The 27,734-nt window shown below is 36.0% G+C and overlaps 1 protein-coding gene across 4 annotated transcripts in view; it reads left to right on the forward strand.

Moving 5' to 3' along the window:
* Positions 1–27,734, forward strand: part of KIF18A (kinesin family member 18A) — a 97,913-nt gene that overhangs the window by 56,631 nt on the left and 13,548 nt on the right. For all 4 annotated transcript variants that reach the window (XM_032283682.1, XM_032283681.1, XM_032283680.1 and 1 more), the window contains one exon: positions 1,466–1,701. In XM_032283682.1, coding sequence (XP_032139573.1) covers positions 1,466–1,701 — 236 coding nt within the window. The remainder of the gene's footprint in view (positions 1–1,465; positions 1,702–27,734) is intronic.

Raw genomic sequence — 27,734 nt, forward strand, 5'->3', positions numbered from 1 at the left:
CATATGAGTACTGGAAATGATGGAAACTCTCCTAAAATCCATATTTTAAAACACCAGCCAGGTGTCAACCTTACAACCTAGCCTTTCTTAGTAGTGTCAGACCTACTGTGATAACTTTCCTGCATAGTACCTGATAGTGTAAATGCTAAATAATTGTTTTACTGACTTTGATTAATAACTTTTTCTTGTACTGACTTAAATGCAGTACCCTCCAGCAACCCCCACCAAAAGGAAAGAGGTCACAGTTTGTTGTGCTGCTATTGAAATATTTAAGACTCATAGGTGATAAGGTGGCATTTGTGTATGAAAATTAATGCCTGATTAGTCTTTTTCCACTGCTCTATACATACTTCTAATGGTTCTCTTCTCCTCAATGTTATGCGTCAACTGAAACATCATCTATTGATGGCCTCAGGATTCCAGGACTGAATCATTTCAAAATCATTGATGTTGTTAGGTGTCTTCCTTTACAGAAAAGTTAGGAACCACTGATTGAGTGTATAAATTTAAAACTGTTTAGCTGTGACATTTCCTCAGTGAACACTTACGCAGAGATCTGATGCACAAAAAATTACCTTCAGTGCTGTGCTAATTGTTGCTAATAGGGGAGATTTTGAGTTAGAACCATTAATCCAGTGCCCTAACCATTATTGTACTCCCCATCCTTATCCACAACTTTTCTCCTTAAAATCCCTTTAAGTGCTGTTCCAAAAGCCATTTCTTTAGGTCATTTAACTTAAAGGAGAGGTAGGTTTTTTTCTTTTATTATGTGTTTGTGTATGTTTTAATGTTATATACCTAAAATATGTCTCATCATTTGACATAGTAATTTTTCATTTCAATTTGATCATAATTAATAAAAACATCTGTGGTTTAGAAATTACATTATGTTTTGCAAAAAGCATTTATGTACATTTAATTCATTTAGCCAGGTGCAGTGGCTTATCCTTGTAATCCCAGCAATTTGGGAGGTGGAGGCAAGAGGATCTCATGCGGCTAGGTGTTTGAGTCCAACCTGAGCAACATAGCAAGACCCCATCTCTACCAAACAATAAAAAAATTAGGTGTGGTGGTGCACATCTGGGGTCCTAGCTGCTTGGGGGCCTGAGGCGGGAGGATCAAGTGAGCCCAGGAGTTCAAGGCTACAATGAGATGATCATGCCACTGCACTCCAGCCTGGACTACAGAGTGAAACCCTGTCTCTAAAAGACAAATAAACAAATATACTAAATTCATTTAGTCCTCAAAGCAATCTCCTATTATAGATAGTAACTATTTATTTGTCCCCCACATTACAGAAGTCATGTAGAAGCAAGTGAAGACCAATTGAGACTCAAACCTGGTTCATACATGGAAAATTATTTTAATGATATGCTAATATTTCAGGTGTTACATAAAAGAACTAAAAGTATTCAAAATGAAATGTAATATTTATCTCTTCTTTCTTGTCATCTTCTATGTATAGAGTATTGAATGCTTTACTTCCAGCCCTAAGAAAACAATATTGCACATTAAAAGAAGCTGGCCTTTCAAATGCTGAGTTTGAGTCTGACTTCAAAGAAATTGAACATTTGGTAGAGAGGAAAAAAGTGGTAGTTTGGGCTGACCAAACTACTGAACAACCAAACCAAAACGATCTACCAGGGGTTTCTGTTCTTATGACCTTTCCACAACTTGGACCAGTTCCGCCTATTTCTTGTTGTAAGTATAACTTTTGTTTTAAGTAAATAGTAGCATTATTTCTAAAGATTACCTTTGTATATCAGTCTAACAGTTAATTTTTAATAGGTTTGGCTATTTTATGAAAATTAATGGGAAATTTAGCTTTATAGTCATTTCAATTAACCAGTATCTTCCAAATATCTAGAGCATGTACGCATTGATGTTCTAAATAACTCTAGCAGTAAAATTCATTTTACCCTCTTTTCTTTTCTTTTTTTGAGACAGGGTCTCACTCTGTCGCCCAAACTGGAGTGTAATGGCACAATCAAAGCTTACTGCAGCCTCCACCTCCTGGGCTCTAGCAATCCTCCCACTTCACACTTCAGCCCCACAAGTAGCTAGTGCTACCATGCCTGACTTTTTTTTTTTTTTTTTTTTTTTGTAGAAACAAAGTCTCACTATATTGCCCAGGCTGTCCTCAAACTCCTGGACTCAAGCAGTTCTCTGCCTTGGCCTCCCAAATTGCTGACATTATAGGCATAAGCCACAGTGCCTGACCCATTTTACCTATTTTTGATGGAATAATTTTGCTTCCCATCCTTTAAAATGTAACTTCCATTAAGGGCAGGAAATTGTAATTAATCATATCATATTCTATAATAATAATCTGTTCTTAAAGTCAACTAACAATGTAGAGTTTACTATTTTTCTATTGACAAATCTCTTGATACTTCTCTTTCTCATGTAAACAAAGCTAATATATAATCTTAGTTAAGAAAATAATTCAGACAATGTAGAATATAAGAAGTAGACTACCATCTTAAACTCTTCCCAGAACCTTAATTTTATGCCCTATCTCAGAGATTAAATGCTAGTAAGAATTTATCTTTGCAGTGAGTGTGCAATACAAATGTATTTGTATCACATAAAGTTTTCTGTTAAGTTTCACATGAATGCTAGCACATTATACATAGTGGTCTGCAACTTTTGTGTTTAGTTTATTATGCTTATTGGTTTTACTTATTTAGTTTATTATGAATATTTTTAAGATACATACATGAAGAATCTGCCTCATATTTTTATTCTTTTTGAGAATCGAGAGAATAAATGTGCCATAATTTAATTAACCTTTTTTCTGTTAGTGAACAGTACAATCAGAGAACATATCTGTGTATTCACATTTGTGCATGCATAACAGATTCTTAGAAGCTGATTTGCCAGGCTAAAGGACATATAATATTTTTTTCAATGTATCATGTTAAACTGCTTTTCAAAATTTTTTTTCTATACTTAGTGCACATGAGAGTACCTGTTTCATCTTTACCTAAACCAAAAATAGTAACAACAGCAATAATCATAATGGATAGTCTTTTAAAATTTTTGACTCTTGGATTACTGATGAGGCCGATTCATACCCTGTGATGTATCCTTTGCTCATTTGCACTAGTGAAGATTTTTGTTTGTTAGGAGTTTGAGGGGTTTTTTTGTTTGCTTGGATTTTGCTTGGCACTTTATATCTGATAACTCTTTGTTTGTTTGGTGCTGCTTTATTTTTTTATATATATTGAGCAATAATTATCAATTTATTGTACTTTTAACTTCCGTATAGTCAAATCTGCCTATATTTTCCATTATGGGGAATTTCCTGGGTATCTGGTGCTTGTTAGCCCTTCACTCCCCACTACAGTCCATTTTTCTTATGTGAGCTAAACGTGTGCTGGGTTATTTGGCTCCAATGTGTCCTAGCACACATTTAGCCCACTTGAGACAGACTGTAGTTGGGAGTGAAGGGCTAACAAATAAGACCTTATTCGCAGAGAATAATAATCTGTTGAAGTCAGATTTTATGTTAAGTGTTGTACCTCTGAATACAATCTGACTTCTGGCCTATTGAAATATTTCTTCAGTCTTTGGGTTTTAATAGTTTTACTAGATTGTGCCTAGTTGACTTTATTTTTACTTCTCTTAAGTGGGTTCATGACTTTCTGAATTTATGTCTACATTATCTTTCATTTGTTTTGGAAAATTCTTAACCATTATCTCTTCACTTATTGCTTTTACCACTTTTGCTCTCTCCTCTATTTCTGGGACATCAATTATATTGCATGGCATTTTCTAATTGTATTGTCTATGCCTTCTACTCTTTTGCTTTTAATGTTTTTTTCTCTCCTTGGATAATTTTGTTTCTCAAGTTCTGCAGTTTACTTAAGTAATCTAGAGATTATTAAAGAATGTGGGAGGATTGTATAGGTTATGTGCAAATGCTATATTATTTTGTATATAAAGGATATGAGCATCCATGAGTATGATCATGCAACCTATCCCTCACAGCTACTGAGAGATGACTATAATTTAAAGTCTGTGTCTGAGAATTCCAAAGTCTGTAACCATTGGGTCTGTTTATACTGATTTTTTTGCATGTGGTCTTATTTCCTCATATGTGTGCTAAATTTTTTGTGCCAGTCAGGCGTTTGCAAAATTGTTTGTAGAATATTTTGATGTATCTGATCATGATATTAAATATCTCAGAGAATATTTATAGTTGCTTCTTCCGGACTCAAGGTAGCATTAGCAATTCAAACTCACCTCAGTCTTATATCAAAAACTGAGATAATTTGATACTAAACTGTAGTTTCTCTAGGGCCTGCCTGTTTCTGATTTGCCCTCTACGGATAGCTAGCTGTTCAGAGTCCCAACTCAAAGCAAGGAAGACTTAGAAAGACCCTAAATTCCAGTTCCAGAAACCTATTCCTGAAACACAAAGCTCTTAACACTGTTGCTACGCTTTTCTGCCAGCTCCTCTAGCATAAGCAAACAACCTCAAGGGAAAATTAGCTGAAGTTGCAGAAATTACCTTCCTGAGCCTCCCGTTTCCACCTGATACTCACCTATAATTTTTCACCATCTTATTAATAATCCAGCACCTTCAAACAGATGTTTTTTATATTTTGTCCAGACTTTTCGTTGCCTTCAGAAGGAAGATTGGTCTCGGTTATCTCCATCTTCATTATTAGCAGAAGTTCCCTATAGTACACTTTTACATTAAAAAGATAGGGAAGTTGGATAGATTCTCTTAAAATATATATATTGTGTATACACATATATATTCTTTTTCTTTTAATAAAGCATTAGACTTGACCTAATTGCAATCTCTGGAAAGCAAAACTTAAGATTTTTTTCTGATTTTCTCAGACCTTTTGGGCATGATTCTTTTTTTATAATGCACTCAAGATGTTAGAGAGGAAATAGGATTTTAACACCAAGATTGAGAAATACTGACCACCTGCTATATGATGCTCATTATTCCTTATTTAAAAATCCATATTTCACATACAATATAATTGCATAGACTACACTTGTCAACAATAAAAAAAAAAGAATTTACTTAACTCTTAATTCCTTTTCATATATTTTTGAAGGAAAAACTTGAAGCCATGTTACATTTTATAATTACATATTTTCTTTTGAAAACATATTAGAAAATGGGTTTTGTTTTCATAATATTTTGTTCTCTGTTGGTTACTTTACTATTTCATTCAAATGATTTTAGAGATTATTTATTTATTATGACTTATCCATTCCATGAATTATGTATGTTGTATACATGACGAATAGCGTCAAAGAGGAATAATAGGAACGGTGTTTATAAGTGAGTTCAAGCTCCTTAGAGACCTTTAGAGACCTTAGAGACTAGATTAACTACATTATTTTTACTTAAATACACACACATGGGGTGCTTTTAAGAACCAGGGCCAGGCACAGCGGCTCACGCCTGCAATCCCAGTATTTTGGGAGACTGAGGCAGGCCAATCGCTTGAGCCAGGGGTTCAAGACCAGCCTGAGCAACATGGCAAAATCCTGTCTCTACAAAAAATCTAAAACTTAGCTGGGCGTAGTGGCCCATGTCTGTAATCCTAGCTACTTGGGCGGCTGAACTGAGAGCATCACTTGAGCTTGGAAAGTTGAGGCTGCAGTGAGCCAAGATTGCACCATTGCACTCCAGCCTAGGCAACAAAGCCAGACTCTATCTTAAAAAAAATAAAAAATGAGATTAACTATAATGAATATAGCCTATACTCTGTTGTTGGGCATTTGGCTTGTTTAATAAATTTTCACTATTGCACATAGTTTTTTAGTAAGCAAATACGTGTATTTATCTTTGTGCTCATATCTGATTATCCCTACAATAAATTATAAGCAGTAAAATTTCTGGCTCAAGATAAATTCACATTATACAAAATTCGCAATATATATTGCCAAGTAACTCCCCTCCTTCAAATGATTTTAACCCACATCAAGCAGTATAAAAGAATGAGCTTTTTTTTTTTAGCCTCACCAGATTTTGATGATAAAATATTTTTAATTTCTACTTTCAGTAAATCAATTACACAAACATGTATATAAGCACAAAGAATACCACGAGTATCATGTGCCCAACACCTAACTTTAAAACTTACCAGCTCATATCTAGTCTTGAGAACCCATCTGCTTTCCTCCATCCCAGCTCTTAACACTAGATTATTTTGAAGTAGCTCTCAGACAGCATATCATTTCTTCCATTTATATCATGTTTATAAAAGAAAAATGTCATCAAATATCTAATATGTTCAAATTTCGCCCATTGTCTCATAAATTATTTGTTTCTATGATTTGTTTCCATTAAGATCCAAACAAGGTTCATACCTATGCAGTCTTTTTTAATCTGGGACACTCTCCCTCTTTTGTCTTTGCCCATTTTTAGGTTGGTGCAGAAGTAATTGCCATTTTCACCATTGAAAGGCAATGCTTGTTGATACTTTGCCAATAATCATAAATATTATCTTTTTTCCATTTTCATTACTGACATAGTTCAGTGTGTTTTTTTAAGAGTCTTTTTTCAGTGAATTGCCTAGCCATCATTTGAACATTTTTCTGATATTGTCGTCTTTTGTAACAATTGTTAAAGTGTAAGGTTATTTTTTTCATTCATTCAACAGTGTTTAACTTATAGCAGTATTTCAGGCACTTGTCTGATGATAGGGATCAAAGTATGAAACAAACTTCACCACCCTCAAGGAGCTCACTTCTAGTAGAGAAAGACAATAATGTGGTAAGTAAAGTAAACAGAATGCTAGAAGGTAGTACATGCTATAAGAAAGAAATAAAGGAAGTTTAGGAGTGTGGCCAGGGAGGAGAGATTGCTATTTTCAATAGCAGGATCAGGGAGGATCTCACTGATAAAACTTGAAGGAGGTCACAGGATTAGCTATATGAATGTCTGGAAGAAGAAGCTTTTTTAGATAGAGGGACACAATCACAGTGCAAAATCTCTAACACAGAAATTTAACCTGACATATTCAAAGGCTGTTGAGGATATATAACTGGTACAAAGAAAAAGAGAATGAAAGTAGATAATAAGATCGGACAGATAAAGGGAAGGAAGGCAGATCTAATAAGTCTAAAAAACTAAATTAAGTCCTTATAGTAACCTACAAGGCTATAAGGACTTACAGGTTACTATAAGGACTTAATTAGTCTTTTACTGTGAGTAAAACAGGGAGCCATGGCATGGTCTGAACAGAAATGTAACATATCTCAACTGTGCTTTTAAAAGATCTCTTTAACTGCTGTGTTGAGAATAGATTATACTATGGCACGGGCTGAAACAGGCGAAGGTTACTGGAATAACCCAAGCAAAAGATGGTGGTGATTCAAACCAGGTTAATAGCAGTGGATTTGGTGAGAAGTGATCAGATTCTAAAATGTTTTGAAGGTAGAGCCAAGATTTCCAAGAAAATTAGTTTTAGAATAGGAGAGAAAGAAAGACCTAAGATTGACTCTAAAATTTTTGAATTTAGCTTCTGAAAGAATTGAGTCACCTTCAGAGAGATAGGGAGGACTTCAAATGAAGCAGGTTTACAGGATGGAGGTTGTAGAAAATTAGGAGTTCTGTTCTAGCCATGTTAAATTTGTCTAAGATACATCCAAGTGGAGACATGTAGGCAGTTAAGAATCTGAAGTTCAGGAGAGAAGTCGAAGCTAAAATATAAATTTGAGAGTTGTTAACATTTAGGTGATATTTAAAGCCATAGGACAAGATGAAATCACTAAGGGATATTAACTTTTTTCTGTAACATATATGGTATAACTATACCCTTCAAGTTTTACCACTTACTCTTGCTTTTGTTTGAGGTTTCCTTTTTAATTCTGAAAGTTAAAACTTTCATGTAGTAAAATAGTTTTCTCTCTCTATTTCAGTGCCTTTGAGATCTTTCCTCAAATGACTTTTCCATTCAAAAGTTTTTTAATTATCCCTTCCACTTACTCCTAATTTATGTTAGTGTTAAATGATAGGCAAGAATCTAACTATTTTTTCCAAGGAGACTAGCATTCTTATATAGATATACTGGAAATTCATTCCTACAGCACATATGTTTTTTGTACAGTAGATAGTCATATATAATTCTATTTACTGAATTTCTACTCTCTTATTTTGCCTGTTTGTCTGTCTTAGGGACAGTAGCTGTTATTTTAATACGTGAGACTTTATAGTATCTTTTTTATGTAGCATGCTAGCCCTTCATTATTCTTGGTCTCAAAAGTATTCTTTGCTTTGTCTGGGAAATCAATGTCAGAATAATTTCTAGTTTCAAGGAAATAAAATTTCTTTAATTCATAAATTAACTTCACGTATTTCCAATATCAAACCCTTTTTTCTAGAATTGTTTGTCTCTCTGTATTCTTATCTTTTTATATGTTCCTCAGCAAAGTTTCAGAGTTTTGTTTATAAGTGTTTTATACGTTTGACTAAAGAGATCCCTATATGCAATATTTGTATTTTTGTGACATGGACTACTTTTTATGTTTCTTAAACTAATAAGCCTAAATACTTAGGAAAAAAACTAATTTTGTAAATTTTATTAATTTTAATTATTTGCCAATAACTAGACTTGATTTTTGGATAGATATTTGACTTGAGATCTTTACCTCCAAACTACAAGTGTATTGACTAAGAGTAAAATATGTACCTATTTCGGGGTCTGGAAAACAGATAGCACACGTACTGAGTGTAGTGCAAGACTGGGGTGCTAACAGAAAGATTTATTTATGGAACTGATAAAATTTCTGACATTAAATGAAAAGTCAAGATTTCTTCATTATCCATCTGGAAACTCACATTTGGTCATATTTCTGTCTGTAACCTTTCCTTTTTTAAAATTTTGCACCCAATGTCAGTGATTTTATCTTAAAAGTACAATAAAAAATACTAGGAGAACCAGTCTCTTATATAGAACAGATATTCTGATTGAATATAGAGTTCGCGCATAAGTTTAAGTTTCTCCTAAAATTACTTGAATACAAGGAAATTTCATTTAAAAGATAGGAATTCTCTATACTAATTTCTCATATAGCAAATATAAAGCAGCAAAATGTTAATAAACCAGATTTTCCATATTTTTCCATTTGGCAACAATATTTAATCATGAAACAATGGAAATCATGCCTTTAGCCCTAAATACATTTTGTTTGACTCATCATTGCCATATGCAGAAGACAGTATTTGGTTATTCATCTATAGCTGCAAATATTACTGGGAATTAAACGGTTCTTTTTATTGTCTCTTCTTTTCCATCTTTGGTAAAGTGTAAATACTGGGTAAATGAGACTGAGAGAAACATGATATCTGCTATTTCCCACAGAGAAATATCAAAAGTTTATTGGTTGATTTATTATTCAAAGTGCTGGATTAATTTAAAGGACCGCAATAGTTGCCTGATACATAGGGAACTGTTGTTAACTATACATCCCTAACCACGATAATGTCTCATAAGTGTATTATAAAATGTTTATTAGTGTGGTTAATTTAGTGGTACCTTATATTAGTTTGGTTAATTTAATGGTACCTTACCTTATAAGATAAGGTTTCATATCTTATAAATAGTTAAAATTCATTTACCTGTATCATTTGCAACTATGAATTCCATGAGTCATAAGGCTGCTAAAAAGAATCCAGATTTATGATGAGTACACTAATTGTATCGATTATTTGTAACCTAGAAGTGTTTATTGCAATGCATATATTAATATTTGATTTCACTTTAGAACTTTGCCAACTAATTTTAATTTAGCATAGTTTCCTAGAATATCTCCTCATGTACATATTAACAGGAGTGCTTGCAAAAGAAGAATCCTTGCCATCATTTTGTACCATGCCTCAATTAGATTTAATCCCACTCATCAATGTCTCCGTGTCATGAACCCTACTTTGCAGCCTGTGACTCATGTTTGCTAAATACTGCATTCTGCCTTTACAATAATATACAGCTCTGTAAATCTTTTAACATTTACAGTCTTAAGCTTTTGATAAATTTACCTCTGGGTAAAACCATTCGGAACACATGATATGGCACATCAAAAGATGACCCCAAAAGGCCTGGGATTTTTAACCCATTAGTGATAAATTATCTAGTCTCTTTATTTTATTTAAAGGAACCATCTGTGAAATATTTCAAAAAGCTGAAATATATAGAGCCCCCTCTACTTAAGAAGCCACATGAATTACCAGTTAGTAATTGCGTTTTAGAGATGTAAAACAGAGAGAAAAAAGTGTTTCTTAATGTATTTTAAAATATTTTTAGAAAATTTTGTATAAGAAATTAATAATATAATGACATCTAAACTATTTTTAATTTATCTTGTCTCTTTCCACTGCAGTCTACACTTCGCACTGCCACCAAAGGGATCTTCCTAATAAAGTGTAGACATCTTAGAAGAGCCTTCAAAGGCTTTTTCAGTCCAGTGTCAAGCTGTAGGCATACTTTTGTCCAGCACCTGGTATCCCAACTTTCAAAAACATGATTTCTGTTTCTTGCCTCTGCAATTTCCAAGCTTTCCCATCAATTTCAAATGCTGTTTTCTCTCCCTCCATCCCACTTCTTGGCCTAAATCTTTCTCCACAATGCGAGTGCAATTCAGATATTTCCTTCTTCATGAAACCTTACCTTTAATGGATCATCTTTCATTTGCCTGCATACATTCCTTTGTATTCCCATAGCTTTTAAGTCTTTTACTCCTTTCACTAGTGTTTTAACCTTGTTACTTTCTTAGCAATAAACATTTGTTTTTTAATTTGGAAAAAAGTCAAGCCAAAAGAAACAAGATATACTTTATTAACCCATATTAGTATTTAGTTTTAAATAACCTACCAGACTATTTTTCTAAGCATACATGTGTGGTTTGCTTTTTTAAAACAAAAATGATGGAATCTATTATACACGTAGTTGCTGACCAGCTTGTTTTTCACTGAACTACTTGCTGTAGATGCATTTTCCTATCAACAAATATGAATTTGTCATTTTTAATAGCTGCATATTATATTGACCTAATCTCCTGCTAATTAACATTTAGTTTGTTTTCACTTTGTTACAAGCAACACCCCACTAAATGTCTGTGCATTTGTATTTATTTTGCAACTTGCCAATTATTTACTAATTAAGGCCCTAGAAGAATAGCTAAATGAAAGAGTATGTACATTTTGAAAGTATTTGATGTGCATTGTCAGATTCTCCACCCGCAGAACTATTATAACTATAGCCTACCATCATAAGTGGGTAATGAAGGTGAAGGTGAACATTTTTTCATGTGCTTTTGTCTAGTTATGATTTTTTTCTGATTACCTTTTCCTTTGCCTTATTTTTCTTATTTTATTTTGTAAGAATCATTTCTCTCAGAGACAGACCAGCCAACCTATATACACATATATACATAGACATACATACAGACATACACATACATGAGCTCTAAATCCTTTGCCAAATTTGTTACATGTATTTTTTTCTCTCTGATTCATGGTGGATTTTTAACCCAATTTTAGGTTATGAAGATATCCATATTTTATCTGCTTGCTTTCTCTTTTCAGTAGTAATAGGAGATAGCATTTGATTTTGGGAGCAATGAAGTAGTATGTTGCCTCCGATTCACATTTTTAAGTCTATGAAGGAAGTTTTGTTTTTTTAAGTCTCCATTATATTAATTATATATGCTATTACTCTGGATTGCTTGCATTACTTTTTACCTGACTTTCCCTGGAAAATAAGAAACAAGACTCCAGCTCTGGCAACAATAAATATAATTGCTATCATGACTTTAAGCACGTCATTTTCTTGCTGTGAGCAACGAATTATAAAATAATGAAGTTTAAGTGACTACTAAAACCATCTAGTACTAAATTCTGGTTGTGTGTATAAAATGATCCCCATTGTAACTTTCCTGGTGGCCAGTAGATAGGACTACTCTTTTAAAGTAGAGATTCAGTGAAAACTAGATATAGATTGCCAAACTATATAATTCCCATGACATGGAAATGTCGTAGTTAAAACAGGTAAGGACTTACCTTTCTTGAGCCTTTCAGTTTTTGCTACTAGGAAACATTTGGTGTAAGTTTATTCTTTTTTTTTTTTTTTTTTTTTATAGTAATGATGGAGTAAAACCAAGCATTTGGTTTAAAATTATTTGGACGCGAGTTGTCATTAACAATTAACTGTTTTAAGGACATTTCCAACATTTCTTAAAACTATCCTTAGGAAGACAGATATGAAATTACTGGGGATTTTTCTGTTTTCTGTTGGAATATATGCTGGATGATTATATGTAACAAACTTACAGTATTTACAATATTTGTTTGGTTTTGGTTTTGGTTTTGTTTGTTTTTGAGACAAAATTTAGCTCTTGTTGCCCAGGCTGGAGTGCGATGGTGCCATCTCTGCTCACTGCAACGTCTGCCTTCTAGATTCAAGGGATTTTCCTGCCTCAGCCCCCCAAGTAGCTGGGTTTACAGGTGCCACCACCACCCCCGAGCTAATTTTTTTGTATTTTTAGTAGAGGTGGGGTTTCACCATGTTGACCAGGCTGGTCTTGAACTTTTGACCTCAGGTGATCCACCCGCCTCAGCCTCCCAAAGTGCTGGGATTACAGGCGTGAGCCACCATGCCCAGCCAGTATTTGCTGTATTTCTGAACTACCAGTGTGCTATACTGCTGTCTCTTGATTCATCTGTGTGTAGATGTTGTAACTTCTAATCATGAGAGATGAAGAGTTAACTCACTCGCAACACCACCACCTTAGTTCTTCTCAGCTTTTGCTAATATATTTTAGCAGGATCAGGTAAGAAGTGACATGTATATGTTATATAAAAAAAAAAAAATATATATATATATATATATACATAATATGTAATGTCACATACATACTCATGTGAATATGTGTAACATTTAATTTTAGGTCCTACTTAAGGAAATTTTTTATAATTAAATAAATAAAATATTATTAAAAACATCTATTAGAAGTAAGAATAGGCCAGATGAGATAAGATGGCTTATGCCTGTAATCCCAGTACTTTGGGATACCAAGGTGTGTAGATCACCTAAGGTCAGGAGTTCGAGACCAGCCTGACCAACATGTGGAAACCCCACCTCTACTGAAAATATAAAAAAATTAGTTGGGCGTGGTGGTATATACCTGTAATCTCAGCTACTCAGGAGGCTGAGGCAGGAGTGTTTGCTTGAACTCGGGAAGCAGAGGTTGCGGTGAGCCGAGATCTCACCATTGCACTCCAGCCTGGACAACAAGAGCAAAACTTTGTCTTAAAAAAAAAAAAAAAGAAGTAAGAATATACTGACTTTTTTAAAAACTAATTTTAGGGAAATGGACATGAAGCATCTCTTTTTTTTTTTTTTTTTCTGGTTTCTCCTAGAAACATTTTAGAGTCCTCAGCCAAATCTGTGAGATAGACTTCCTGGAGAACTGAAATATTTGGAAGATGCAAATACTGAAGTAGACTAGATTATGCTTATAGGTAGACTTAACTACCTTAACGAGCAACACCACCAATAAGTACATTTGTAGATGTTTCTCTTGAGATATAGGCAGTCAATTTGTCAAACCTTTTTTCAAGTCTTGTGTACTTCTTCATCAGATTCTCCTATGTTATGTTAAAATCAAAATGCCCAATTTGTTGCTTTTATTATGCTGCCATTTGTCAATTATATCTCTTAAAATCCTACACATTTGAGATATAGTGAGTGGCAGATGAATATTCAACTTGACTTTTTTAACCACTTAACCAGTCACCAAATATTTATCAATAATTTTTATAGCCACTTAGCAAACGTAATTTAGTTTGTCATGCAAATTAATTATGTTTTCGTTATGATTTCACTGTTTTTGTTTTGATTTTTAGCTGTGGTTTCATTAATAGCATATTTAATACTCTACAATACTATACAAGTACACAAATGTTAATATACTTTTGTTGTAATCCATGTTACATTGTTTTAGAATCTGGGCTATTAATGATGAAAATATTTGTATTCCTTCTCCGTCTAATCCATGATTTCAGTGCATGCATTTACAGTTAATTTTAAAAGTGGTTTTAATACTTAAAAGTCTTTTGAGAGGCTTCTAAAACTTGGCAGCCTCAACAAAATGTTTTTGTCTAACTTCCTTTTTAAGTCTGTCTTTGGACTTACAGTAAACAAACTTTTTGAAGAGGGAATCTCTAGCCATAATGCAGGAACAGATGAATAGAACACTCACCACTTTATTCTGAAACACACAATTTCAGTTTTTTATAAGATGCCTTAAAGCATCGTATAAATATTTTAAAATGTTTTCTAAACAATTAATGAGTAAGTATTACAAAAGCTAGGATTGAACTCATTGGTTCTGCTTTATAGTTATCTCCAGAAAACTAGTCAATCTGGGGGAACCTACAAATGTCAGTACCTATGTCTTTTTTTTTTTTATGTTTCATTTACAAAGAACTTTTTGATTTTCCATTTAGGGGGTATATGGGCCCGGCTACCAATATTATAGAGAAGTAGGAGAAAAATCATCATACATTTATTATTAAGAAATTACTTAATGCACCTAGTGTCAGCTGTGCATATTGGCCCCAGTCTACAGCCTATCCAGAGAGTAAAACCTCATGTCTTTTAATGGAGTAACAAAGGAGAAGTCACCTGGCAATGTAGGTGATGGTAATGGGGTCAGGGAGACCTCGGAATCCAATTTTCTTATACAGACTTACAAGAATTTTCCTGTTTTAACTCCAGGCTGTGCTTTCAATCTCATGCCTTCGGTTCCTGAAATCTTCAGAGCTTTGAAAGAGCTGATTTTTTTATTGGCTTCCTACCCACTACCCCAAACATTATTCCCTCCCTTTTTTGTCATTTATTATTTTTTAGGGGAGGATTATATTTATTATATAAACTAATGTATAAAAAGGAAAATAAAATAATTTATTATTTTCCCAGTGAGCTCTAAACCTGGGTTAATATTTTGATGAATTAGGATATATTTCCTTCTCTGTTTTCTGTTACTCTTCCCCCCTTTTTTGCTCAGGGTGGGTTGTATGCTTTGATTTGTTTTTGGTTGTTTTTGTTTTGTTTTGTCAAAATTGGGATCATATCATATACTACTTCATTAATGAACATTTTTTCATATCATCAAATAATCTATAAAATGTAGTTTTAAATATCAGTATAATTGTGAATGTTCATGTTCATTTAGTTATTTGGTCATTGCCTAAGTGATTTAATTACCTCTGTAGTAGAGGCTTAGTGTTTTCTGGTGTTGAAGAACTTGGCATCTGGATTAACAAAACGTCTGAGTTTGTATGCCTGCTCTGTCATTTCTTTATATTTCTTTTTATGGATCCTGTGAGTTTTTTGTTTGCTTATTATAATTATGCTTTTACTTATAAAATTAAGGGGAAAAAATATATTCCTGTCCACCGTTCCACCAGCCTAAGGAATGTAGAGAAGGAACCAGAGCCACAGGTAGTCTTACCTAGAAATCTGCCTCTTTGCCCAGAAGTGTCTCATCCACATGTGGTATACCACCAGTAATGGGAGCAAGCCCAATAACATTGTGTACTTTTCAGTATTGTTTTTTTTCTGTGCTGAAGCTGCTGAGCCAGGAGTGAATTTTAGAGCCTCTTAGTGCTACTTTCAGTGTTCAAGATGTTGGCATTTTCTATATTGCATAGCCATAGCTCACTCATTCTCCCCAACTCCACCTACTCCATCATCCCTGGTCCTAATTTAAGGGACTTCACTGACATCTGCCAGTGTCAGTTACCTAACTCCCTGGGATAGCACTGAAGGATGAAGTACAGGGACTACTATAATTCATTCTTCTCCATGCCTTTCTTTAAGAGTCTTAGCTATACAATATTCTTCAGAAAGTCCTATAATGTTCTGGCATTCAGATGATATTGTTTTCCCATTACCAACATTAGGTCAAATTTACCCCCCCCCTTTTCTTTTTTTAACAATGTGACCATTTTAAAGGGAATCTGAATGAGAGCTACATACCTATATTAAGGTTATCACTTGGGTTAAATTTGTCTATTGCAGTTAACCTTCAAATGCCTTCTTGTACTATGGATATTTCTCCAGTGTGCCAACCAAGTACTGTTTCTAGTAAGAAATTCTTCAAGCACCCACCGTCTTTTTAAATTCCTTCTCTTTCAAAAAGAAAAGATTCTAATATGTATGTTATTTTATCAAAACTCATTCATTACAAGTTTGCATTTTATATTTTCTTTTTTTTTATTTTTTTATTTTTTTTTTCCCATTTATTTATTTTATTGCATTTTACATTTTGGGGTACATGTGAAGAACATGCAACATTGTTGCATAGGAACACACGTGGCAGTGTGATTTGCTGCCTTCCTCCCCATCACCTACATCTGGCATTTCTCCCCTTGCTATCTCTCCCCAGCTTCCCACCCCCACCCTCCCTCCCCTATTTCCCCCCAACTGACCCCAGTGTGTAGTGCTCCCCTCCCTGTGTCCATGTGTTCTCATTGTTCAACACCCGCCTATAAGTGAGAACATGCGGTGTTTGATCTTCTGCTCTTCTGTCAGTTTGCTGAGAATGATGGTTTCCAGGTTCATCCATGTCCCTACAAAGGACCCAAACTCATCGTTTCTGATGGCTGCATAATATTCCATGGTGTATATGTGCCACATTTTCCCTATCCAGTCTATCGTCGATGGGCATTTGGGTTGGTTCCAGGTCTTTGCTATTGTAAACAGTGCTGCAATGAACATTCGTGTACACGTGTCCTTATAGTAGAACGATTTGTAATCCTTTGGATATATACCCAGTAATGGGATTGCTGGGTCAAATGGAATTTCTATTTCTAGGTCCTTGAGGAATCGCCACACTGTCTTCCACAATGGTTGCACTAATTTACACTCCCACCAACAGTGCAAAAGTGTTCCTATTTCTCCACATCCTCTCCAGCATCTGTTGTCTCCAGATTTTTTAATGATCGCCATTCTAACCGGCGTGAGATGGTATCTCAGTGTAGTTTTGATTTGCATTTCTCTGATGACCAGTGATGATGAGCATTTTTTCATATGTTTGTTGGCCTCACGTATGTCTTCTTTTGAGAAGTGTCTGTTCATATCCTTTGCCCACTTTTGAATGGGCTTGTTAGTTTTTTTCTTGTAAATCTGCTTTAGTTCTTTGTATATTACGGATATCAGCCCTTTGTCAGATGGGTAAACTGCAAAAATTTTTTCCCAATCTGTTGGTTGCCGATTCACTCTAATGATTGTTTCTTTTGCTGTGCAGAAGCTGTGGAGTTTGATTAGGTCCCATTTGTCTATTTTGGCTTTTGTTGTCAATGCGTTTGGCGTTTTGGTCATGAAGTCCTTGCCTACACCTACGTCCTGAATGGTTTTGCCTAGATTTTCTTCTAGGGTTTTTATGGTGTTAGGTCTTATGTTTAAGTCTTTAATCCATCTGGAGTTAATTTTAGTGTAAGGTGTCAGGAAGGGGTCCAGTTTCTGCTTTCTGCACATGGCTAGCCAGCTTTCCCAACACCATTTATTGAACAGGGAATCCTTTCCCCATTGCTTGTTTTTGACTGGTTTGTCAAAGATCAGATGGTTGTAGATATGTTGTGTTGCCTCCGAGACCTCTGTTCTGTTCCATTGGTCTATATCTCTGTTTTGGTACCAGTACCATGCTGTTTTGATTACTGTAGCCTTGTAGTATAGTTTGAAGTCTGGTGGTGTGATGCCCCCCGCTTTGTTCTTTTTGCTTAGAATTGACTTGGCTATGCGGGCTCTCTTTTGGTTCCATATGAAGTTTAAGGTGGTTTTTTCCAGTTCTGCAAAGAAGTTCATTGGTAGCTTGATGGGGATAGCATTGAATCTGTAAATTACTTTGGGCAGTATGGCTATTTTCACGATATTGATTCTTCCTAACCATGAACATGGGATGTTTCTCCATCTGTTTGTGTCCTCTCTTATTTCGTTGAGCAGTGGCTTGTAGTTCTCCTTGAAGAGGTCCTTTACATTCCTTGTTAGTTGTATTCCTAGATATTTTATTCTCTTTGTGGCAATTGTGAATGGAAGTTTGTTCTTGATTTGGCTCTCTTTAAGTCTGTTACTGGTGTATAGGAATGCATGTGATTTTTGCACATTGATTTTGTATCCTGAGACTTTGCTGAACTTGCTTATCAGTTTCAGGAGGTTTGGGGCTGAGACGATGGGGTCTTCTAGATATACAATCATGTCGTCTGCAAATAGAGACAATTTGACTTCCTCCTTTCCTATTTGAATGCCCTTTATTCTTTTTCTTGCCTGATTGCTCTGGCTAGAACTTCTAATACTATATTGAATAGCAGTGGTGAGAGCGGGCATCCTTGTCTGGTGCCACATTTCAAGGGGAATGCTTCCAGTTTTTGCCCATTCAGTATGATATTGGCTGTTGGTTTGTCATAAATAGCTTTTATTATTTTGAGATACGTTCCATTGATACCTAGCTTACTGAGTGTTTTTAGCATAAAGGGCTGTTGAATTTTGTCAAAGGCCTTCTCTGCATCAATTGAGATAATCATGTGGTTTTTGTCTTTGGTTCTGTTTATGTGGTGAATTACGTTTATAAACTTGCGTATGTTGAACCATCCTTGCATCCCCGGGATGAAGCCTACTTTGATCATGGTGGATAAGCTTTTTGATGTGCTGTTGCAATCGGCTTGTCAGTATTTTATTGAAGATTTTTGCATCTATGTTCATCATGGATATTGGCCTGAAGTTTTCTTTTCTTGTTGAGTCTCTGCCGGGTTTTGGAATCAGGATGATGTTGGTCTCATAAAATGATTTGGGAAGAATTCCCTCTTTTTGTATTGTTTGGAATAGTTTCAGAAGAAATGGTACCAGCTCCTCTTTGTATGTCTGGTAGAATTCAGCTGTGAACCCATCTGGACCTGGGCTTTTTTTGGGTGGTAAGCTCTTAATTGCTGCCTCAACTTCAGACCTTGTTATGGGTCTGTTCAGGGTTTCGGCTTCTTCCTGGTTTAGGCTTGGCAGGAGGCAAGTGTCCAGGAATGTATCCATTTCTTCCAGGTTTATTAGTTTGTGTGCATAGAGTTGTTTGTAATAATCTCTGATGATGGTTTGAATTTCTGTGGAATCTGTGGTGATATCCCCTTTATCATTTTTTATTGCATCAATTTGGTTATTCTCTCTTTTCTTTTTTATTAATCTGGCTAGTGGTCTGTCTATTTTGTTGATCTTTTCAAAAAACCAGCTCCTGGATTTATTGATGTTTTGAAGGGTTTTTTGTGTCTCTATCTCCTTCAGTTCTGCTCTGATCTTAGCTATTTCTTGTCTTCTGCTAGACTTTGAGTTTTTTTGATCTTGCTCCTCTAGCTCTTTCAGTTTTGACGATAGGGCGTCAATTTTTGATCTCTCCTTGCTTCTCATGTGGGCACTTATTGCTATATATTTTCCTCTAGATACTGCTTTAAATGTGTCCCAGAGAGTTTGGTATGTTGTGTCTTCATTCTCGTTGGTTTCGAAGAACATCTTTATTTCTGCCTTCATTTCATTGTTTATCCAGTCAACATTCAAGAGCAAGTTGTTCAGTTTCCATGAAGCTGTGCGGTTCTCAGTTAGTTTTTGAATTCTGAGTTCTAACTTGATTGCACTGTGGTCTGAGAGACTGTTTGTTACGATTTCCGTTCTTTTGCATTTGCTGAGGAGTGATTTACTCCCAATTATGTGGTCAATTTTAGAGTAGGTGTGATGTGGTGCTGAGAAGAACGTATATTCTGTGGCTTTGGGGTGGAGAGTTCTGTAAATGTCTATTAGGTTTGCTTGGTCCAGGTCTGAGTTCAAGTCCTGGATATCCTTGTTAATTTTCTGTCTGGTTGATCTGTCTAATGTTGACAATGGGGTGTTAAAGTCTCCCACTATTATTGTGTGGGAGTCTAAGTCCCTTTGTAAGTCATTAAGAACTTGCCTTATGTATCTGGGTGCTCCTGTATTGGGTGCGTATATATTTAGGATCGTTAGCTCTTCTTGTTGCATTGATCCTTTTACCATTATGTAATGTCCCTCTTTGTCTCTTATGATCTTTGTTGCTTTAAAGTCTAATTTATCAGAGATGAGAATTGCAACTCCTGCTTTTTTTTGCTCTCCATTTGCTTGGTAAATCTTCCTCCATCCCTTTATTTTGAGCCTTTGTGTATCCTTGCATGTGAGATGGGTTTCCTGGATACAGCACACCGATGGGTTTTGTCTTTTTATCCAATTTGTCAGTCTGTGTCTTTTGATTGGGGCATTTAGTCCATTTACATTTAGGGTTAATATTGTTATGTGTGAATTTGATACTGCCATTTTGGTGCTAGCTGGCTGTTTTGCCCTTTAGTTGAGCTGGTACTTGTTGTTCCTTTATATGTGTAGAGCCTCTTTCAGGAGCTCTTGTAGAGCTGGCCTGGTGGTGACGAAATCTCTGAGTACTTGCATGTTCCCAAAGGATTTTATTTTTCCTTCACTTATGAAGCTTAGTTTGGCTGGATAGGAGATTCTGGGTTGAAAGTCTTTTCTTTAAGGATGTTGAATATTGGCCCCCATTCTCTTCTGGCTTGTAGGGTTTCTGCTGAGAGATCTGCTGTGAGTCTGATGGGCTTCCCTTTGTGGGTAACCCGACCTTTCTCTCTGGCTGCCCTTAGTATTTTCTCCTTCATTTCGACCCTGGTGAATCTGACGATTATGTGCCTTGGGGTTGCTCTTCTTGACGAATATCTTTGTGGTGTTCTCTGTATTTCCTGGACTTGAATGTTTGCCTGCCTTGCTAGGTTGGGGAAGTTTACCTGGATAATATCCTGCAGAGTATTTTCCAGCTTGGATTCATTCTCTTCGTCGCATTCGGGTACGCCTATCAAACGTAGATTAGGTCTTTTGACATAGTCCCACATTTCTTGGAGACTTTGTTCATTCATTTTTACCCTTTTTTCTCCAGTCTTGCCTTCCCGTTTTATTTCATTGAGTTGATCTTCGACCTCTGATATCCTTTCTTCTGCTTGGTCAATTCGGCTGTTGATACTTGTGCATGCTTCACGAAGTTCTCGTGTTGCAGTTTTCAGCTCCATCAATTCACTTATATTCCTTTCTATTTTGTCCATTCTTGTTAGCATTTCGTCAAATCTTTTTTCAAGGTTCTTAGTTTCTTTGCATTTGGTTAGAACATGTTCTTTAAGTTCACAGAAGTTTCTTACTACCCATCTTCTGAATTCTGATTCTGTCATTTCATCACACTCATTCTACATCCAACCTTGTTCCCTTGCTGGCGAGGAGTTGTGATCCCTTTTAGGAGGAGAGGTGTTCTGGTTTCGGGTGTTTTCATCCTTTTTGCGCCGGTTTCTTCCCATACTTAAGGATTTATCCACCTGTCGACTTTGTAGTTGCTGGCTTTCAGATTGGGTCTCAAATCTTTCAGATTGACGTTCTGTTTGTTGATGATGAGGTTATTTCTGTTTCTTGGTTTTCCTTCTGACAGTCTGGCCCCTCTGCTGTAGGTCTGCTGAGGTTCACTCCAGGCCCTGCTTGCCTGGGGTTCACCTGCAGCAGCTGTTGAACAGCAAGGGTTGTTACCAGTTTTCTTCTTCTTCTATCTTTGTTCCAGAAGGATACCCGCCTAGCGTCAATCTGATCTCTCCTCTATGAGGTGTCTTTTTGGATATATAGGGGTCAGGGAGCTGCTTGAGGAGACGGTCTTTTCTTTATAGGAGCTCAAATGGTGAGCTGTGAGCTCTGTTGTTGTTCATTCAGAGCTGCTGGTCAGGTACTTTTAGGTCTGCTGCAGCAGAACTCATAAACTGCTTTTTGTTCCCAGGTGCTCTGTCCCAGGGATTTAGGGCTTTATTTATGAGTTTCCGTTATGCTGCTGCCTTCTTTTTTTTTTTTTTTTTTCTTTTTTTCCTTCAGACCTGCCCAGCCCAGCAAGGAGGCAGCCTAGTCACTGTCGGCCTATAGCAGCTTTGCTGAGCTGCTGTGGGCTGCGCCCCGCTGCCGAGTGAACTTCCCTGCAGTCCTGTTTATATGGGTGTAGTTAGAACTGCTTTGGCGATGGTGGCCCGCCTCTGTTGGGGCGGAGTCTCTGCTGTGTCGTGTTGCCTTGGCAACGGCGGGCTGCCTCAGCAATGGCGGGTTGCCTTGGCAACGGCGGGCTGCCTCGGTAATGGCGGACGCCCCTCCCCCACAGAGCTGGACTGTTCCGGGTTCAGCTGCGCTTGCTGTGAAATTCTCAATCCAGAATTTCTGGTTGCTGTTCTTTTGTGGGGGTGGGGCCAGCCGAGCCTGATCGCCTGGCTCCCTGCCTCAGAGCCTTTTTTAAGTTGGTGTTCCAGTCGCCTGTTGAAGAGGCGCCGGGGTCTGTTTGTTTTCCCCTGCGGCCACTCACTGAGCTGGCTTAAACAGCAGCACTGAGGCTTGTGGCGCTTTTTTTTCTTTTTTTTTTTTTGCCCTGGACTCTACTGTCCTGGTTCTCTGCTCAGTCCCCTTTTTGAACCAGCATATGGGCGACTTCCCGTGGCTCCAATCGCCAGCCAAAAGGGCACCCGGACCGGTGTATTTTGTAGGGAGAACCGCGGCTCCGGGGCGCCGACAAAGCAGCCGCGCGGGGCAGAGTAGCGGCGCTGGTCGGCGCCGGCCGGCGCTGGCCGGCACAGCAGCGCTGGCCACAACAGCCGCGCTGGCGAGCGTGGAGCACCTCTGCCCGGGAATTTCCTAGTCTGTGGGCAATAAAAACGCGGCGTCCACTCACCCTCTGCGCTTTCACTGGGAGCTGCAATCCTGAGCTGTTCCTAAACGGCCATCTTGGATCTCCCCCTCTGCATTTTATATTTTCAAGCTTCGTTAAACATGGATCAAAATACATTGGCTCCGTTTTAAAAATTGAATGCTATATTAAAATATTAGAAGACAAGCAGTTAGGCCTTGTATCTGAAAACATGGTATGTTTATGTCTGAAACTGTCTATAAACCTGTTTTAATTGTTTGGGAGTGTCTAGAGATGAATATGCAGAGAAAGTAGGGTGCCTAACCTAAAAAGATATGCCATTTTTAACATCATTCTACCAACTTAAATCTTACTCATTCATTGCCCTTGGTACAACTTCCTAGGAGCCAAAGTTGATTTTTAGTACCGTCTCTATCTGCTACTCTTGTTCTAAGATCATTTCCTACTTATTCTTACTCCTTTTCTTTCCTTTCCCCTACCTCAGCATAATAATAATACTCATCATCTCTGAAAAAGAAATCACAGCCTCAAACCTGAAAGAGTTTCTGCTGCCTCAAGTCTCTATGAGCATCCAAGCTAGAAAGGGAAAAATGTAGATTCCAAGACTCCTACTATTACATGGATCAGAACTCCTGAATAGAGGACAGGCCCCCAAGCCTGATAAGTGGGGTTAGAGGGAAGGGGATGTCCAAAAAAAAAAAAAAAAAAAAAAAGAATGCCAAATTTGAGGGAATAACATGCATAAATGGTTCATGGTTTTATGGAATATTGTCAATTTCTCTTAATTTACTTACATAGAATTAATATATATTACTTTCTGTGAACTCTTTATTATAAGGCAGCTAATTACATACATAGATATCATTAAATATGTTACGGATTTACTTTACCTGATTTTTATGTGATTATTTGACTGTAATACCCTTCTCACATCTCCATCACTGCTCTTACTACTCTTATCCAAGCTGTCATTTCTTGCCTAAGCTATAGCAATAGCCTTGTTACTAATTTTTCTGTTTTCTCTCTTGACCATTCTTGACACAGCAAGCAAATTATTCCTTTTAAACATCAATCAGATCACATCATATCCATACCTGAAACTCTCCACGGATATTTCTCTTTGCACTTGGAATAAATCAAAACCCTTATCTTGTCCATAAATCCTAACATAAGTTGCCCCTTTTGATCTCTGTAGCCTCTTCTCATTCCACCTGTCGCTGTAACTCACAGCACTTCAATCAAACTAGCCTCTTTTCCTCAAGCTCAACAAATTCATTGTTGCCTTGCTATTTTTTCTTTGCACATGCTATTTTTTCTGCCTTTTCCCCCAGATCTTCATAGAACTGGCTCCTTTCATAGCCATTCAAGTCTCAGATCACATATCCCATCCTTAGAATTGCCTTTCTAGCCATCATAGTTAAAACATCCTTTCTACTTCCCATCACTACCTATTCCATTTCTCTGTTTTATTGTCTTTAAAATTAATTTATCATCCTAATTTTATTTGTTTATTGTCATTTTCCTTCTCCCCTCAAAAATGTAAATTCTTAACTGTCTTGTTTGCCACTGTACCTAGCATGACATGGTAGGTACTAAGATGGAAGGACAGTTTATTCTTTTTATGAAGGTGTAGTTCTCTTAGATTGTTGCTTTTGTACCACAGCTGACTACAACTTTTTTTTTTCATAAATAAAACATACATTGATCCTGGATTTAAAATAATAGTAGCGATTTTTTTCTTTAAATTTTTTAAACATTATGACATTATGCTTATTATTTGGACATAAATTCCAACAAGTCCTATTCACTTATATCCCATGGGTCATAATCATTCAGGGTAATAGAAATGCAGCACACTTATAATATGCTGAGGAGTTAAAGTCCCAAGAGATGTTGTGGAAATAGCAAAATTACTCAGAAACCATAATATATATTGCTACCCACTGCCTCTTGTATTCAAGTATATGATACACTGGGCAGTTCCTTAGATAGACCCTGGAGAGATTTCTTCCCAAGTGGCTGCCAGTCTTCCCTAATCTAGTTTGCAAGAGTGTACCTTATAACAATGCATTTTTAATTTCCTATTCCCTTCTGTGTAGCACTCATGTTGCCAGGGTATTTTATTGACTATCATCATCTATATGGTCTCTTGTTCTGCAAGGCACAGCCTGCAACTTTGTGATTCATTTTCTCATTTTATAGGGCATTTCTAAAGGAATTATAATCTGCCTCCAAGTTTTTTTTTTTTTAATCACTTATACTCTGTAAGCACAAGAATTATGGAATCTTGTTAGGTGGTATTTTCCCAGGCTGAATCGGGAGACTACACTGTCCCATGCTTACTCTTCTGGAAAGTTACTGTACATCCTTTTCCTCTAATGGAAAAGTACAGCAGATCCCTTTTATAGACATAGGCCTAACATATCTAATAGTTCTTATAGCCTGTTAAACTCTCTGATCCCCTAACTCAAGATTCTCCACTTGCCATACCCACATAAAGTTCCTTATTACCTAGCTTAGCTAAAGGAGAATAATTATTTATTAGGTAATTGTATTTATATATTCTAAAAATGTTATTCAAAGTAAAATTTAGTTGTTTTTATTCTTTTAGTTTTCATTAAATGGGGCCATTATCCTTTTATGTTTATAGTTACAGAAGATTGATTTAAATTTTTATTTAAACCTTTAAATTTTGTTTTTGCTCTGGTTAGCTCCTAAAGCTTTGTTAGCAACTAATCAGCCTAAAGTAGTTCTGAATTGATCATCAGCCTTCTGCTCTTTTATTTTATCTGAATTTAATAGTTGAGAAGATGAAAAGAACTCTTTAGATTTATATCATATACATGCTGTGTGTCTGTAGCATCTCTTCTTCTAGGCCCAGTAAAACGAGTGTGTGTAAATCCACATTGACTACCATATCTCCATGCTACTTCTTCAGCTTATCATATTCTGCCAGGAGAGCAGAATTACGGCTGAAGATACATCATTGTGATATCACTATTCCTTTTACTGACAAATTGTTAGTCAGTCTGATCATACTAAATTTGATGTCTGGTGTATGTTTAGATTATCCCAGAGGACAGGTAGATATTTCTTCAATGTTCTATGGGACGACTGTGTTTTTTATGACTCTTAACTTGCAGTAGGAAAAATGTGCTCCACCATCATGGGAATTTGCCCAGTTGCCACTCTCAGAGATTATACCCTCTAAGTATGTATTTTTAAAAATAATGATTCTGTATAATGCTTGTCCCTTAAGAGTTTACGTTCTATTGTGTTTTAAAGTTTAAAATGTTATTATAAACTCTGCATTTGCAAATAACATATATACCTGTTTCAATAATACTTGTGGTTTATATTAATCATCAGCCTTAGCAAACTAGATATCTGATAAACTGAAAGTGAGGCATTGTATGAAATATATTGTTTCAGAGATAACAGTAAGTTAGTTATTCATTATTGGAAAGTAAATTACAACTTTTCCTGAAAAAGTTGTATTAATGCCCACACTGCTTAGTGAGTTGCCCAAGGTCACTCAGTGAGCTGTTGGTGGAGCCAGAAATAGAATCCAAGCCTCCTGACTCCCAATTCAGTCCTCTATCCTCCATGTAGTTTTCTATCCTCTATACCCCTGCTGCCTCTCGTGGGAAAAGAAGTTAATCTTCCAGCTATAAATAGCCACCAAATTGGTGGTAGCAGCACAGTGGAGAAAAGTAACTGTCTTTACACTGTAGTATTAGTATAAAAATATCTGGTAGTGGAAAATTTGACAAATGTCATGTTAAAGGGAGTGGAAAATTATTTTAAGATCTGGATCTCATTTATCTAGTTCTCAGAAAAGTAAAATTCCTTAATAGAACAGGGAATATATTTTTCTTCTGTTTTTAAATTTTATTTCCTAGAGGGTAATTATCAACCTAGCCATAGCAGAGCATATTGTCAAGTAATATAATAAGAATAATACCTGTACTGTTGCTAATTGCTTTAAGTGTATTTTCTAACTTGGTTGAAAGTTTGAATTGCTTTATTGAAATAAGTAACACTTATCTTATTCTGCTTTCAATGTTCTTTAAGTTAGTATTATGTAGTAAAGTAAATATAAAATCAACTGGGAATTTTACTTCATGATTAGACAACATGAATGGAAATACACGTTATAGTTTCTTCCATTGACTCTACACTCCAAAAAAGGTATTTTGCGTCAGACACCATGAAGTTCACCAGAATGAAGTAGGTAGAGAAAAGTTAATTGAAAAATGTAAGATAATCACACTGAAGTTGATCAACTGTATTGTTACATATGTCATTTATTATTTTGGACATTAATAAAAGGTGTTTACCAGATGTTTGTGTTTTTAAATGTTAAGCATTAAACACTAAATCTAATATTGTAAACAATTTGTTTCTTAATGTTGGAGCAAGGACCATGAATTCCCCACCTAAAAATATTAGCATGTTTTGTTTCTATTTAAAGATTACTACAAAGTCTTTAATCAGAAGGATGACATAAACAAAATTATGTTTTAACTATAAGCATAAGAAAGAATTGATAGAGATTGGGAAATGCAAGGGAAAAGGAAAACAAAAATCTAGTAATTTGGAACCCAGGTGACAGAGAAGGTAACGATAAAAGTGTATTTAAAAATATGAGAAACTGTGGAACAAGACAACTAGAGGGTCAAGTACAGCTCCTTAGGGAAATGTATACATTTACTGGATGGAAGAAGAAGAGAATAACACAAATGTTGGAATAGTAAAGATATAATTTTGAAAAGCTACAGAAGTTATTAGATATAGCTAAGAAAGATCATCAGACTTGGTGACCTCTTGACATTTAGGAGATTGACTTCTACAGAGTGATGATGGTAAAAGTACCCTGAACTCTGAATTATTTCATTTATCTTTAGTATTAAATCTCATTTTTGCAAACCTATGAGTTACGTATTATATAGGAGACAAATCAGTTAACTAGACTGCTTAACGACTAC

This window comes from Sapajus apella, unplaced genomic scaffold (genome assembly GCF_009761245.1).
Source record: "Sapajus apella isolate SASKATOON/1434 unplaced genomic scaffold, GSC_monkey_1.0 scaffold14, whole genome shotgun sequence".
NCBI classification, from domain to species: domain Eukaryota; kingdom Metazoa; phylum Chordata; class Mammalia; order Primates; family Cebidae; genus Sapajus; species Sapajus apella.